The sequence below is a fragment of the Myripristis murdjan genome, chromosome 21 (genome assembly GCF_902150065.1).
Source record: "Myripristis murdjan chromosome 21, fMyrMur1.1, whole genome shotgun sequence".
Taxonomy (NCBI): domain Eukaryota; kingdom Metazoa; phylum Chordata; class Actinopteri; order Holocentriformes; family Holocentridae; genus Myripristis; species Myripristis murdjan.
In genome coordinates, this window is record NC_044000.1 from 20277342 (window position 1) to 20293754 (window position 16413).

General features: G+C 44.0%; 1 protein-coding gene across 2 annotated transcripts; it reads right to left on the reverse strand.

Moving 5' to 3' along the window:
• Positions 1 to 85: 85 nt before the first annotated feature.
• rev1 (REV1 DNA directed polymerase) lies at positions 86 to 15351 on the reverse strand. Of its 2 annotated transcripts, none has more exons than XM_030081668.1 (22): positions 15082 to 15351; positions 14170 to 14245; positions 13432 to 13564; positions 11651 to 11819; positions 10945 to 11517; positions 9158 to 10017; positions 8376 to 8480; positions 8138 to 8257; positions 6934 to 7060; positions 6692 to 6820; positions 6426 to 6580; positions 6204 to 6323; positions 5865 to 6085; positions 5592 to 5764; positions 5243 to 5472; positions 4391 to 4605; positions 3985 to 4287; positions 2902 to 3001; positions 2569 to 2774; positions 2322 to 2472; positions 2097 to 2199; positions 86 to 1955 (listed from the first exon to the last, which is right to left on the reverse strand). In XM_030081668.1, the coding sequence occupies exons 2-22, from the start codon at positions 14233 to 14235 to the stop codon at positions 1844 to 1846; spliced, it is 4371 nt and encodes a 1456-aa protein (XP_029937528.1). In that variant the 5' UTR covers positions 14236 to 14245; positions 15082 to 15351; the 3' UTR covers positions 86 to 1843. The 2 variants fall into 2 exon arrangements, with proteins under 2 accessions (XP_029937528.1, XP_029937527.1); XM_030081667.1 differs by having other exon boundaries at positions 4391 to 4608.
• Between the last annotated feature and the right edge of the window lie 1062 nt (positions 15352 to 16413).

A 16413-nucleotide genomic window follows, 5' to 3' on the forward strand; every position in this document is an offset into this window, starting at 1 on the left:
AAGCAGTTAAAGCAGAGGTTTACAGTTTATTATCAAGATTTAGAAAACATACAAACAATGTCACAGCTTCAGGTCTTCAGGCACAGGCCAGTTTTTTTTTTTTTTTTTTTTTTTCTTTGTTGAGAAGACATACTGACCAATTATAGCTCCCGGCCATTCCCTTTAGAAAAGATATGGCAGGTGAAGAGAAGCAAGTTCCTTAAAGTGAATGGAGACATATGTGGTTTCAATTACATTCGTTTCACCAGGATTGGAAAAAAAATGCAATACACTGATTGATCTGGTTTCCATACATGAATATAATTTTTCAACAACCTTTTCACCCACATATGTCTTGTATGATGAGGTCATGAGGAGAGCCAGCCCGTTGCTTTGCTGGGTGCCTCCTCATGAAAGTTAACTTTATAGGAAAGACAATGGAGCTGTAAGCCATTCTGCTGTCTAACTGGGCTTCATTTACACAAGGACAGAATATGAGTCACACAGTTAAAAAATCAGATATTATGTCCCTATGTTTACCCAGCCCTATCTCTGTATTGGATTTATAGACAGGTAACAAGGCTGGAAAGACACTAGACTACTGAGATCCATTCCAGACACAAAGGTTGTATGAAATGTTACATGTCATATGAGGGGGCATCCCACTTAGTTAGTGAAAAATGAAATGCATAGGCTATTCATTGATTGCCATAACCCCTCGCAACCACTTCTCAAATCAGAGTGCTACTGAGAAACAGATAACCACCTGGTTACATGATAAGTGCTTTGGCCAGCTTCTAATTTTCATGTCTGAACACTTATAAATGATTAAAGAGTGAAAAGATTTCGATTTAAAGACAGTTACTAAGAATACACTACTTGTAAACAATACAAGAGGTAAACCCTCGACATACACTTTTCTTTTAAAACTTCTTAACAAGGATCTTTGAAAACATTATTTACATGCTATAACAACAAAGTTTGGCACTTTTTTTGCAGAAGATACAGGGAAAAAACAATGCAGCAGGATAAATTTCATCTGATTTTTGGTGACATGGCAGTGGTAAATACTTCACAGGCTGATACAAGTAGTATGAAGAGACAGAAACACTGATGGAAAAAAAATCAGAAATATAAACCTTCTTAGTCCCACTTAACTGGAAAACAAAAAAAAAAATCAATTTCTAGATTTGCTTGTTTGACAGATGATTCAATCCTGGGTGCACAAATGAGAAATCACTTGCAATCTCAATAATGCAAACCAGGCGAAGGGAGATATTCAGGCTGATAAAGCCTGAGCAGTGCTGATTAGAAGTGCTTCAGAACTGGCAAGGGTGTGTATGTAAAATTACACATAAGTTAAAAAAATAGTCTGCATAATTATTTGTAATATCTCGATTTAAATAATTACCTTTTTGCAGTATTGTTAAAATGATTCTAGTTGTTCTGGGCTTTGATGAGTGGGACATAAAAAGAGGAAAGTTTCCAGCCCTTCCCAGTTTGTGTTACTTGTCCCCTGGAGGGAAAGTTCGGTGAACGACAAAATGACTAATATCAATACTCATATCTCTGAAATGCTCCTATAACCCTGTCTCATACTGTGATTTTTAGACTCAACAGTTGCATGGTCCTTCATGTCTCAATCTCGGGAAGCAGCTGTGAACTTTGTGGCAGAAGCTCTGTGGTGCCACGTTTGAGCATGAGTTTGGCTGTAGTGCCCGTCTGCCGGAAAACACTTAAAACCGACATGCCAGAAATGTAATTTGAATGTCGTAACATCATTGGCAGGTGACCTGGTGACAGTGGCAGAGGAAAAAGTGTGGATGTGATGGAAAAAGAAAGTGAAAATGGGACCCCTCCTCGCTTATGTTATCTTCAGAGTGCTACCGTAAGCTTGCTGCACAACCACCTGCACGTTGTCGACGATGAAGTCAAAAGCCATGCTCCATACAGACTCCACTGACTGTTGCATGAGCCTGCAGAGATAGGTGAGATTATGCATCATAAGGCACCAAGGGAGTACAAAAAATGCCATAAAATATATTGTGCATAAAGATCTCTGTGGAGGGAGGAAGGGGAATGCAGAGACAAAGTCGTGCAGACTCTACTGTACCAACCTTTTCATATATTTTATGATCAAATCCAACTTCTCTAGGTCTTTATCTTCAATCAGATCAGTGCAGTATTTCACCACCTGCAGGATGTCCTCCTCCATGGGTTCTGAGAGGAAGTTAAAGGTGCTTAAAAACCTCAAACTACTTCACAATCCCATAAACTAGAAATAAATCTCTTGCAAAACTGCATGCGACTTCATTTTAATAGAGCTGACCCTGACTGTATACCTGATATGGTGGTGACCCATTCCCGCAGGAGTGTTCGGATGTCCGTCAGGTCGCAGGCTCCAGCCAGAGCCGGAGCAGGGCGTGGAATGAATTTAGACAGAGACTCTGGGATGTCCTGTTTCGAGGATGATGTGGAGGGGCCATTTTCAGTCTGAGAAGGATGAACGTGTGAGTTGAAGAGGTTATTATAGTCAGGTTCTACATTGCAACATTGAAACACAGATGAGCAAACTGCTGATGGGCTCACCTTCAAGCCGTTGATCATCTCCCTCGGTCGTACAGAGGATGGTAGGGTTTTGGCTGGGCTGTTTCCTGGGTTATGCCTCTTGACAGGGGAAGGTCCTTTCTTTACGGGGCTCCCTGCATTCTTCCTCTTGTAGCGTCGTTTCACACGACCGATGCCAACTCCGACTCCTGACTGTTTCAGCTGCAGGAGTGGATTCTTTTGCTCCACTGCAGAGATGGAGAGTAAAAAAAGGAAATACAGAGAAACTGCACCAAGAGTATACTTCTGTTAATAGGTGTGCACATTCCTTTCTAACACTACATAAAGCTTTAACTCACTGGCCTTGGAACTTACATATTTTCCCCTGGGGCTGGACGTTCTCTATGCGGCTGTAGGCTGACCGTAGTTCTTCCTGGAGCTCTTTGGGAAGAGCAGCAAACACATCCGGGTCAACCTACAGGCAGAGAGCCAAGATTAAGTTAAGTATAACACCCGGTCATCAACAAAATAATCAATTATGGTTGACAGTAGTGCTTTTCAAAGTTTCGTTGAAGTCAGTGAATGTCTCAGTTCAACCATGCCTATCTGAAAAGACTGTGGTTGCACACGTCAGGGCTCAGTTGATAGCCCTGCTTGATTAGCGTGGCTCTCATGTGCTCCGTCTTACAATGTTAAAGGAATACTCCAATGTTTTGGGCAAAATACCCCAAAAAGTTAGATGGCAGAACTGTAAGCGCTGTATCATCCCGTCCATCACAGTGAGGGTTAGGGTTAGGGTTAGGGTTAGGACAGGGGTTGGCAACCACGTGCCATGGAGAGCCGAGAGTCTGCAGGTTTTCATTCCAACCAAAAACCACACCAGGTGATTTCACTGATTACCTCACTTTGAAGCAAAGAGGAAGAAATTATTAGTGAAATCACCCGGTGGAGTTTTTGGTTGGAATGAAAAGCCACAGACTCTCAGAGGTGTGTATCTTTGTCACTCCTATACAACACTTGCCAAGACACTCACAGTTGACAAGAATGCTGCTCAAACTAAGCTCACTTCTCACTTGTCCCTATAAAACCAAAAGGCTAACTCTGAAAGTAGGATGTATTTCTTTTGTGAGAGATGCACTCTCCCAGGTTGGAAAAAAAACACACTTTGACAGTGTATGGAGCTGAAATTTAATGCCAAAATTTTTTAGTGTTTCTGACAGCATTAAACCTGTTTTCTTATGGTTACTGGAGCTAAATGAATAAAGTGCTGACATGTCAGTGTTTTTGACATGGTTTATGGAGTAACACTGCCAACAACAAAGTGCGTATTACAAGGCAGGTGGCATGTGCAGTCCTTAAGTCTGTTCAAATGTGACAGATCCCATTTGACTCAATCTGGGAAACATGATTTTAATTTTTAAAAAATGCATGAGATGACAAACAAGTGCAGAGCGTTACCTGTGAGAAGTGAGGCAGTTCCAGTACGATGCCTGTTGGACCAGTCTGGCCTGGCTGGTTTGGAATCTGTAGTACCAGGGTGCCCAGAGGCTGAGCAAACAAGAGAGGACCAGAGGCAGGAGGGGGAGGAGGAGGGGAGGCTGGACGAGACTGCAGTGGAGGGGGCTGCGGAGGTGGCTGTGGGGGCTGAGGACTGGGCGAACGACGCACTGGGTTCGCGGTTCTCCCTTCTCGATGAGTCCATGACTGCTCCACTTGCTCTCTCAGCTCTGCAGGCAAGGCTTCCAATACAGACCGGTCCACCTTGGCAATGATAAGTATAATTTAACAAAAATGTCATAATCCAGCTCTTGTTTATTAACTGTTATTGTTGTTATTAACTCAGTGATATTCATGAAGTGCCAACCTGTGAAGGAGAGGGGACTTCAATACTGAAGTTGAGGCGTGCTCGAGCATGTTTTGGAGTTTGTTGGGGGGCTGGCTGTTGTTCCTTGCTCGTCCCTGGGACTGGCTCAGCGGGGGACAGATGATGGGAAGATGGGCCTGAGAACGAGGCTGTGGTAGAGGAAGTCGTTTCTTTACCTGGGGCTGTGTCAGCAGCTGTAACGGTGGTGTTGGATTCTACTGAAATCACAGAAAATTCAATATGTAAAAACATACACACATTACTATATAGATGTTTCGTACACACTAGTGTTGGGCGACATGGCAAAATTACCCCATCAATCAGTGATTGTCATATGTTCAATGGAGTGGAGTCATGAATTATAAAGTTACTGTTTACATACACAATTATTAACACATGGGAGTTTGGAGCAAAGTGTAGAAGTTGAAGTTTTACTTTTGTTTTCATAGCAGAGCTCATTCAGTGTCTGTGTTGTGATGGACAGGATAATATGATGCACAGCAGTGGTCAGTTCCATACGTTAACTAACTTGCTGTTTTGTGGCAGCTGAGGCAATGTTGTGGTGATGTGCCAGAGATGAGTGTTTTTTTTGGGATACTGCGATTATATATTCTTTTTTCTCCAAGCAATGTGAAATTGGGGCGGGAGAAATTAACGTTTGGGAGGTTACCACAGGTTAATACATTAATGAGAAACCATGAGGACCTTTAAATCAGAAAAATAAATAAATAAATAAAAATGCATTGACAACGGAGCCAGCTCATCACTGATGAATCATGTTATCACTGATTTTAATATACCTATCCAATTGCCCAGCCAACCCTTATAACACACACATTAACACAGACAAACCTTTGCTGTTGGATTGGGCGGTGAGTCCCTGGCCTAGCAGCATGTCTTTGATGGAGCGTGACCGTGAGCCTGTGGAGTCCTGAGCGACAGAGTGATTTCCCTCCAGAAGCTGCACCTGGATGCCCACTCCCCTCAGGTCCTGAACCTGCAGCTTCATGGCATGGAACAGCTTGATGACTGCAGAGGCAATCAGCTGGCCACTGTCAGTGGACTGAGCCAGCATTGCAGTCCTGATGAAAGATGAGAGACAGGCATAGGTGAAATGACAGTGAACTCCAACCTGGAGGCAGAATGGCAAGAGTGCATAGATTATTGATATCATGTGAGGCGAATATAGTCTCTCTCTCACCTGGCTAGGTTGTTACATATGCCGTGGCCACCGTACTTAGCCGGCTCCACAGGCGCACCCGCCTTGCGAACCATGACCTTCAGGGTGACTCTTCGACCCCGTAGCCCTGACTCCTTGAGACGCTTCTGCACCTCCATGGAAAGGTTGGTCAGGAAACACTCGGCCTCATCAACCTGGCCAGAGCAGTGAGACCAGAGGGTTAGAAGAAGGTGGAAATGTGAGGATTTGAGAATAACAACACAAGCACAAAGTGATTTAGAGGGAAGGGCTAACCCCAGTGAAGCGAATGTTATAGTTCATCTCGGCTGAGACAGACTTCCTCTCCTTCTCGTAGCGGACCAGCCGGTCATCAAGGCCCCTGCAGAAGCGGAAGAGTGTCTGCCCAGTGCGTGGTCCAAATGCCTTCTGCAGCTGGGACAGAGACACCTGCTGGAGGTCGCCACATGTCCTCACACCCATAGTAGCCAGCTTGCTGCCCATAACGGGCCCTACACCTAAAACAGGGAGGAATATGTTATTTGATAGAACTACTGTATTTACTCCAAATATTTACCCAGGAAAAACTTAGCGGCTGTTAATCTGAACACAACCAGCGGGTGGTGCTATGTCTACCTGGTAAGCTGGTCACTGACAGGTCCCTGATAAAATCATCCACTTCCTCTGACCTCAGGAAGTACTGCCCATCTGGCTTGGCTTTTCGGGTCGCCAGCCGGGCCAAAAGGATGTTGGACCCTGGTGAGATGAAAGGTCAGATTGCATTTCGAGTATGAGAACAGCATCTTCATCTATTCTGCTGAAGGAAACAACTAAGGTAGGAGACAGAGGTGCACTCACCCATGCCTACTGAAGCAGAGCATCCTGTTTTCTCCTTGATCTCTGCTCTGATGGCTTTGGCTAGGTCGTCCGGACCGATGCCCAACTCTGACAGCAGAGCCGAGCCATCTATCAACACTTCATCACAACTCAGAGCCTCAATGTCATGGGTATAACTTTAAAAAAAAAAGTACAAGAGGACAGGGTTTGTTTACTATGCACATTAAGATGTTGAGTGGGAAGAACACTGGCTGAACAGATGAATAAAGCAAAGTTTTTCTGCTTACCTGGCAAGTATCTCATACATGGTGAGAGCCACGTCTTTGTAGGCCTCAAAATCATATGGGACAGACTGCAGGGAGGGACACAGCTGTTTTGCCTTGCCAAAGAACATCCCATTCCTCACCCCCGCTTGCCTGAGAGAGACAGCCAGCTTTATATGAACACTACTGGTAGCAGAAGACACACATTTATATGTTCAAAACCAAGACAGAATGCATAATAGTGTGTAACAATACCACCGTCTCACCTAGCCTCATAACTGCAGGAAGCAATCTCTGCCATCGAGAGTGCAGCAGTATCCTGGTCGACCCCATTGGCATGTGAAACAGGACTCTCCGGTGAAGGCGTTGTCTCTAGCTCCCAATCCATGCTCTCTGACATTCACAACAAGGGTACATTCAGTAAGGCAGATTACTCTGAGGTAATACATGAAAAAGGAATTACAGTAGCCCAGGCCTGAACAATAGCCCCTTTTCCACCATAGTCGCTGTCCCCAGAACACAGGAACCCTTTAGAGGAACTGGGAAGTCTTACGCTTGTTTCTACCAGAGCAGCCAGTCCCTCTTTTTGCCCTGGGGGTTGAGTTCCTGGTCCCTAAAATGATCCCTGAAACTGCAACAGGACTCTGCAAGTTCCTTGGGGACAACATGAAGTTGTAGCACTGAAAACCCTACCGAGGGGTGCCCAAGTGGCTCTGCTGGAAGAGTTTGTACCACATATCAAGGCTAAGTCCTTGCTGCAGCAGCATGGGTTCGAATCCAAGCATAGGCCCTGTGCTGCCTGTCATCATCCCACTCTTTCCTCTATCTTTCCTGTCTCTCTGCTGTCTGTCACTATCAAATAAAGCAGGAATGCCAAAAAAGAAAAGAAAAAACAAAAGGAAACCCCCTGAGTGGTTAAATGCATGATGCAATCTGTGTCCATGATCCATGCCATTTTCAAACAGGAGTGAGTGACCGACACACAAATTGTCCAAAGATTCTTCTATCAAGAGGCTGTTCCACTAGAAACTGAGAAAAAAAGCAGACAGTCCCCATTTGTGACTACAAGTCATATCACAGCTGATCTCTATTACTCTGTGTAAAAGCAGCTTCCTCTTTTCAGCTCTTGCTTCTCTACAGTCCTCAATCTAAATTTTGACTTCTGCACTTTGCATCTCCAAATCCAAATGTAGCACCCCTGTGGCACAGTAGCAAATTATCAACGGCGCAACGATGGTTTCGACATTTCCATGCATAATGTTTTGCTGTTGTCAGTCCCACGGAGAATGACTAGACTTCCACATTTGCGGTTCTCTGTGTGTTTGTGTTCAGCAGAAAGGCAAACACAAAAGAGCTAAAGTGATTCGCTTTACCCTGAAATCCTCTCCTAAGAGCAAGACCCAGGGACGATGGCCAAGGGAAAAAGGGCAAAGCACTCGGTGTGAAACAGCTTCCGTATGTCAAGCTCACCTGGCTGAGCAGCACCGGTACGTCTCCTCTCATAGTACTGCTGCTCCAGCTGAGGGTTGGCCCCGGGTCTTGGGGCCACTCGACCTTGCCCACGGTTACTAGTCACTGCTACAGGCTTCCCTGCAACACCACCAGAAAGGAAGAATCCATTCATTTTTAACAGCTTAGCCTGGGTGCATTTGAGGTTATTCTGTCTGAGTGTGTGGCATACATTATGTATGAACAAAAAGTGCCTTGCCTTTGAGCTCTGGTCGATGTCTAATCCCCACAGACACAAAGAAACAGTCCATGTCCACATGTAGAATACAGGACTTGACACTCATCGGTGCTGACGTAGCCGACCCTGCACATACCACAACATTAATTTCAAAACACAAAAGACATAAATACAGCACCTTATGATTCCATGTGGACGCCTCCTTGCCCACCCATCAGAGTGAAAAAAAAAACATTGCTTCAGTCAAGTTCAGTATGAGCCACAGTTAGGAAAAATATGTTCATCTCTTATTTATTTTTCAGCATGATGTACATCATGTGCAGCCAGACGTTTCGTCTTCAGCATTCCTCAGTGGCTGCATCTCTTTGCAACTGAGAAATGGAGCACCGGATTGAACTACAAAAAGTTTTTTTGTAGGTGAGCACACTGGTTCTAAAACAGTGTAAAAAAATGGCTTCACCATTAAACTTCATGCTCTCACAAAGAATTCTCCAACTGGCAGTTAACAGGATGGGACCAGAAAAGGGACATGACAACACTATTTCTGTCTTCTATCTTTATGGTTTTGGTGATTTTAGCTGAGTTATGGTTACTTTCTAGTCATTTGCTCACAGATTTACTTCATCATCATTTCTCATCATCTGAAAACGGAGCACATCCTATCATATTTTGAGCTTTTACTTTGTTTACAGTCATTATAAGTGCTCATCTGCTTTTGAAACACAATGAATCTTATTAACAGCAAAGAACAAACTGCAGTCTGAATTTTCAGGGGAAAAAAAAAACAACCATGCCTTGTCTACCTTGGCTGTCCGTGGAGCGCTGGGCCAAACTCTTCCTCAGTCGATCCTTCCCAGTAAAGGTGGCACCCCCCGCTGTTCGCCGTCTGCTGTGCAGCTCGTTGACATACTCAGAAAAGCCACTCCTCCACGTAGAGATTTGGTGATAACGTGAGCGAGAGTAGAACTCAGAGATCAAGCCACCTGTCTGTGCCAGCAGCTGTGCTGAAGACTTCGATGTTGAGCTCTTGTCAGCGGGAGAATCAGGTGGACAGTTGCTAGCTGATAGGTTGTTCGGTTTTGGTGAGACGGGGTCAGGTGAAAAGGCATTGTGGTGACTTCCGTTCAGTCGAACAGGAGAATGAGAAAGGGAGTGTAACGCAGGGGAAGGTTTAGTCTTTTCAGGAAGAAAATCAAACTGACATGACTGCTGGGGCTGTGGTGGGAGTGGGTGGGACTCTGTGGCTACTGTGGCCTTCTGGTCAGTGGGTGGTGAGTGTTTGGGTCTCTGTTCATTGGCTGCTTGTGGGCTTTGTTGGTGTGGAGAGACAGGGGATTGGTTTGGCTGCTTTGGAGGACTGTGGGGAAAATCGTAGGGGTCAGGTTTCATCTGGTTTTCTACAGGGGGACTCACAGGTTTACTCTCTAGGCTCTTAAGTCTGCACTGGGGAAGGTCCTTGTCCACAGGGGATTGATCAGTAATAGGGGACAGGTCTTCAGGCTTTAAGGCACCATTGACAGAGTGAGTGTGTCCGTTGGTCAGGGGTACTTCCTTCACCCCCTGAGGGGCTCTGACAGGACACAGATCTTCACTGCCCCACTCTTGAGCTCCATTTCTTTTCGAATGGCTAATCAAGTCCAATGAGGTCTGCAATGATCCATTTCTGTGAGACAAAGAGATGACTGCTTACTGTCTTTTTATTACTGAAGCAAATGTTCCAGGCCCAAAGTTTATGCATGCAAAGGACAAAATACAATATCCCAAAAAATTATTTTCACAATGTCAACGTTGCGATATCTATCTTCAATAGGACATAAAAAAAATGGGATTAGAAAACACTACAAACAGCCTAGACAGCAGGTGTGCTTGATTACGAGGAGGAGCTCTCCTCCCATCCGCACCTATACAAACAGAGATGACTAGCTATTTCAGTAAGATATGCCCTCACATGAACAAACACCAAATCGGATCAGTAAAAACATCATCACTATGAATAAACAGCAATAATCAGTCCTACCCATGTAGTACTTACTGCATGGACAAGAGATTAAATAAATGACACCCTCAGTAGTACAGGATGGGAATTGTCTTACTCAAAGATGCTCAAAACTACTGCACTTATATGTGTTATTGCTCTGAGCACAGGTGCTGCATCTATAATTACCATAGATAATTGGGGCCAACTCCTGTTGGGAATAAGAGGGAGGAGGAGCGTCGGCCGGATACTTATAAATGCGTCAGGAGAACTGACTACAAGGGAGACTGTTTTTTAAGGGTAAGGGGTAGCTGTCAAATCTTAAATGGCTATTATGATCGGTGGGCTTCAGATGTAAATCAGTATACAAATTATTTCTGCTAATCATTTTTTGATACTGCATCAGAGCTGAAGAGTGTGACCCATTTTGTCCTTTGCTCACTTGAAACTCATTAATTGTGGTGTACAATCCTGTCTTTCACCTTCCAGGAGCAAAGTTATCATAATGTGTGCAAAAGCTGTTTTTAAAGTTTGTAACACCCCCCCCCCAAAACAACAACAACAACAACAACAACAACAACAACAACAAAAACCATAATACCATGATATACTTACAGTTTTACTTCCAGCTCCCTGCAGCTACTCTGGAGGGGGTTGCAGGACAAGCTGGTCTGAGGTTGTGGTTGGCCCAGTTTCCGGTGCTGGAGACTGGCATGAGGTGGCATGAGGCTAGACTGTGGCTGTTTGTGCAGATGGGCAACGGGACTTGATTTAGGGAGAGGGTGTGTGAGTGCAGGGCTGTAGTGCCTGGGCTCTGTGCTGAGGTGCCTGTGTTGAGGGCCTGGATGGATGGATGCTAAGTGGCCTGGTTGGGGGCTGATGAAGCGAGCTGCAGGGCTGCGCTGGGTAGACTGAGGGTGGAAGTTGCCGGGGTGGAGTTGATTGTGGCTGCGGCTTGGGATGGAGTTATTATGGCGGCTGGAAAAGGACTGCTCATGGTTGAGGACGGTGCGTTGAACGCTGCCCTGTGGCGGTTGGAGGTTTTGATGGAAGCTTGGCTGCAGCAGCCCATGGCTCGGTCCTGCGGTTTCCTGGGCCTGGCGCAGATTCACACCAGGGAAGCTTAGGCCTTTCTGTTTAGCATACAGTTGATACTGCAGGTAGGGCAGGATATGGCCAGCCTTGATGCTGTTTTAAACAAACGACAGCAAGGTAAACAGTATAATTCTGAGCTTATTTTGCACAAATAAAATAAAGAACGCAAATCCAAAGCAACAAGTACACACTTATGAACACACATCAACATGCTCAGTGAACAAACCTGTCAGTGATCCACTCCGGCCGGACGACTTTCTCCCCTTTCAGCTCCTGAATTTTGCAGTTAGGCAAATTATTGGCAATGATGTGTGTGGTCTTGGAGCGTGAGTAGTAGACATGGAACTGGCCTCCATGCAGCATCATCAGTCTGCGTAGCTCATCTGCACTGGGCTCTGCTCACAAACAACAAACAGACCAAAGGATGACAAACAGAACATGCAAATGTTGTCTAGCCCTTCATATGCCTCTGGCTCTGATCAGTCAACCAGTAAGAATGATCTTCCAGCAAGATCAAGCTGAGTATTAAAACTTTTAATATGATAGAGCACTAAATAGTACTGTCATCTTAATCCAAAACAGTGTTTTCATTACCGTAATATTTTTTTTCCAAATTCTTATAAAATTCCACTCATTCCATGCAAGGTGAATTCTACATGAACATACAATATAGGCTGAAAAAAAAAATCAACATCCTTTTTCAAGTGTCATTGTACCAACTCTTAAGTGATGTTGACCAAGCATGCTGCATGGGAAACACAAGCTGCTTTCCAGATGGAGTATCCTGATATAAAAGCAAACCTACTGTAAGCATTCCACTATGCAATACTCAAACACTACACTCTCATTAAACACAGCAATGCTGCACAAATATGTGAAAACTGGCTAGCTATGATTCTATCTATTGAGAATGGCTTAAATATTTTCATATTATGTGATTTTTTTTTTTTTTTTAATCATGGGCAATCACACTGGGAATCTGACTGCACAAGAAAGCCTGAGGCAGCGTCAATGAAGAAGAAACACTGAATGATTTTCAATTATTAAAAACTGCTGTCAACAATTCAAAATAATTCTGAATGCAATAACGCAAGGTACTGACAGCAATGAATAAAGTAAAATAGGCTGGAAAAGAGCCTTCAGCAAAAAAAAAAAAAATTCATTAAGCCTCCTTAATGTACTATTTTATAAACGATATCATTTAATCCATGTTTTGTCATGATTTGCATGCCCTTACTCTCATGTCTTTACATTACTTTTTTACTTCACCTTCACTTTTAGGGAGCCTATGTAACACTGGCCCAGCAGCTACAGATGAAACCTAGCCTCTGACCAACCCTGGCACATTAAAAAAGGTGTATTAATTTGCACTCTCCCTGTTACATAAACCAAATAAATAAATAATAATAATAAAACTGAATAAAGAGGGCTAAAGTTACCAAGAAGTATAACTCAAGCATTTACGCATCTTGCTCCTCTGGAATATTCTGAGAAATCTCTTACATATCCAGCCTACCAGTCATCTGGATGACAAGGAGGTGCTGGGAAAATGGGAATGGGGGAGAGCAGAGATGTGTAAAAAGATGCAGAAAATAGATTGAGAAATGTATTGAAAATGACTCCTACAAGTCTGAGAGAGAATGAGAATGGAGAGAGGGCGAAGGCAGCAGCTGGAAGAGGCACAGAAGTGAAGTCAGGACAGTGTTAACTGTGGCTCGTGTCTGCAGCTATACCTTAAATGAACCCACCCGATTATGCAGCTCCCTCTCTTTCACCCCCCTCCCTCCCTGTCCTGCTCTCTTTCTCTCACAAAATCCTCATTTCAGTTCATGCTTCGCAGTCACACATCCACTGAGCCTTGGAGACATTTAATTTCAGATGTCATTACAGAAATTTAAAGAGCACTTAAATGAAAAGACAGAAGGTTGCAGGAATGTACACGACGACATTGCTGAATGCCCTGCCCCTGTGGACTAAATTAGATGAACAGATAGATCATAGTGTTACCTGTGTATCCATTGACATAGATGGACACTCCACTGAAAATGCTGGAGCATGCCCCATCCTTCTGTTTTTCTCTGGGGGCATCAAGTTTAAACTGTTCATCCAGCTTAGAGATCTTGGCAGCCATGTAGCCGCCCTACAGACAAGCGAAGACAGAAATAACAGAGGGTGAATGACACTTCGCAGATAATTTGCAACAACCATGCATACATAATCCTAGGTCTTAAATAGCCACTAAGGATTTTTTGCACTGCAAATGACACTGCAGATAGAACTACATCCCAAACACTTTTTTTCCCCAATACTGTCTACCAAGCATTCAAACAGACATGGTAGTAATTGTTTACATTTCAGAGAATATTTGACATAAGCAATGGAAGTGGGCTTGGGGGTATTTTTACATATTGTAATGCAAATGTTATGTAAAAAAAAATGGCAAAAACCAAGACTCTTGGCTGACTATGATGAGGCGGGCACAGGAGCAGAAAGACAAAAGTATGATCCACTTCCAGTTGGCGCCTCTGAGGGCCACTATGCAGGACAGATTGATGTCATTTTACTCACTGGACCCACCAACAGAGCTCTCACTATCACTCTCAGTGATGTGTAACATAACATTTACCTGCCAGTTAAGCTACCTTACAGTTTCATAAACCCCAGAGGTGGTAAAGCATATTTTGCTTGTTTTGATTTCCTCCACGGAGTTCTTAGTGAGGTAGTGGTGCGGTGACAGATACTCACCCTACTTGCCCAACCATTGTCATCATTGGCATTGGCTCTCTTCTTAGCCCACCCATCTCGACTCATACTGAGCCACCTGAGGGCAGAGGGGGAGTCCATTCATAAACTACTCAAACACACAAAATAATAAGGGGAAATGGATTCTGATTGTGAAATTATACTGGGCACAAATAGCTTTCCATGTTTGTTGAAATAATGCTGGACACAACTGGCTGATAATTGCACTATTCAGATAATCTATGACTTAATCAACTGATTGATGAAGCAACACAACCTACTGAGAGTAATCAGATTACATTATTAGGTGTTACCCAAGTCATCAAATCCACAGAGTGCAGTGGTGTTTTGTTGTGCGCCAGCTTACAGTGCTTTTCCAGCTGCAAGCCATGGGACAGACAGGCAGTGTGACTTTTAACCAGATCTGAGACTGGCATGCTGTCATATTCCTTTTGTATTTTTATGCAATGCTTGAGGTTGTAAGGCTTATACTGTTACCGTGCTCAAAGGAAAGGGTTTTAATCCCCGGCCAAGGGCAAGCCCGGACAAATCCAGTAGCACTGACAGGTAGCCTATGAGCCACATGTGGTACTTTGTCCAGGCTAACAAGCAAGCACCTCACTACTAGCCATCTAGCTTAGCTAACCTCAGTGTTAGTTAATCATGCGTGTCGCAGCGCCACGACACTACTAACATTATGCCAGCTCAAGCAAGTACAAATACGGCTTACTCCGACTGCAATTACACGTTGCCTGCACTCACTGAAACTAGCTTGCATAATTGCCCAAAACAATGAATAAGGTGCATGGCGGTATGTGTAAACAAGAGGTGTAACCTAATGTTAGGCACGGCTGTAAACAAACGACGGCTCAAAAGTGTCGGATCGCCAGCGGAGGATCCTGCTTTTACTTTTACCTTTTATCCTCTGAAACGGGGTTGATAGCCACACACTTCTGCAGATACAGTCTACAAGGCGAAACGTCGTGCACGCTGATCAGACGAGGGAAGACCACAGCCAGACGATCTCCGCCGCACAGTCCGCTTGACTTTGCTCGCCTCGCAACACCTTCTCTTGAACTGAAGTCACCCCTATTTTGTCATGCTGGCATGGCATGTCTCTTCAACATTTTTGCTCACCCTCCCAGTCCCTTTGCTCTCCATTTCTAACCGCCTGATCCCTTTGCTTTCCCCTTCCCCGAGAGAGTTGTCAAGTAAGACGGCATGGAAATCAAAGGTTCCGGTCACGGATTTCAAAATAAAATAAAATTCGTCATAGCGCTTTATGAACTCATGTAGCCTGTAATATAAAGGAATTTGTATCCAAGGAAAATAAAATAGTTGTTTTTACTGTATAATCGTTGCTATGTGGGTGTGCACAAGATCCTATCGCCCTATTTATTAGGTTACCACAAAATACAGTGATGCCAGGGAGCTTAAAATGCCTATTTAAAACAGTTTATAGTGGGCTAACCGTGGTGCAGCTGATTCCAGAGGCTTCATAAAGTGTCCTCCAGTACCAAATGGTGAGTCTGGCAGAATACATCCCTGTGCTTTGTGTTTAGGACATCAAGTATCACTGCTTATCCTTAAATGACCTCACAGTATGCTCTGCACCAGCATTGTGTGATCCTTGTGGTACACTGTCTCTACGGCCATAACTTGACTCCACATTTAGCCTGGTGTAATTATTCTACTGATATTTTGTTCAGTTTGTGGTTTATTACTAGATTATTTTTTTTTTTATTTTATTTTTGGTGGTCATTATTATTATTGTTGTTTTTGAGCGGCCGATCATGCTTTAATTTTGAAGGAAAAATCTCTATATTTCCGCTTGTTTTTCTGTCGTTTCCTCGTTAACTTGACGCAGCTGAGCCCCGGCTCCTCCTCCTCTTGTTTGGATCGGCTTGAAGTTGTGTTGTAATGCTACCACCGTGTGGAGAGCCGAGAGCACGTCACATCAACTGTTTTGGCGTATAGCTCATGAATGCTGGGTTTAATCTATTAAATCCCTATTCAGATGGGATAAACTTCCACCTCTTATTTTGCATATCTGGCCCGAATGAGTAAACTGTCTCCCGTTGCCTTGTGTGACCCGTTTTATATCACATTCGTCCATCCACTCACATTTACAAGATGCCCACATTACTGAATTAAAACAAGAGGGATTATGGCTGCGAGCGCGTCTTCCACTGCAATGATGCGCTTGCTTTCCTGCGGTAGACAGCCAATCAAATAGTCTGGGATTTT

What these genes read in the sequence shown, in the direction of transcription:
- rev1 (XM_030081667.1), bottom strand. Translation starts at nt 14,235, where the DNA reads ATGAGTCGAGATGGGTGGGCTAAGAAGAGAGCCAATGCCAATGATGAC. An exon ending in CCGGAGTGGATCACTGACAG is followed by an intron (nt 11,518 to 11,650) that starts GTTTGTTCACTG and finishes TGTTTAAAACAG; the next exon opens with CATCAAGGCTGGCCATATCC. An exon ending in ACATCGACCAGAGCTCAAAG is followed by an intron (nt 8,258 to 8,375) that starts GCAAGGCACTTT and finishes GTGGTGTTGCAG; the next exon opens with GGAAGCCTGTAGCAGTGACT.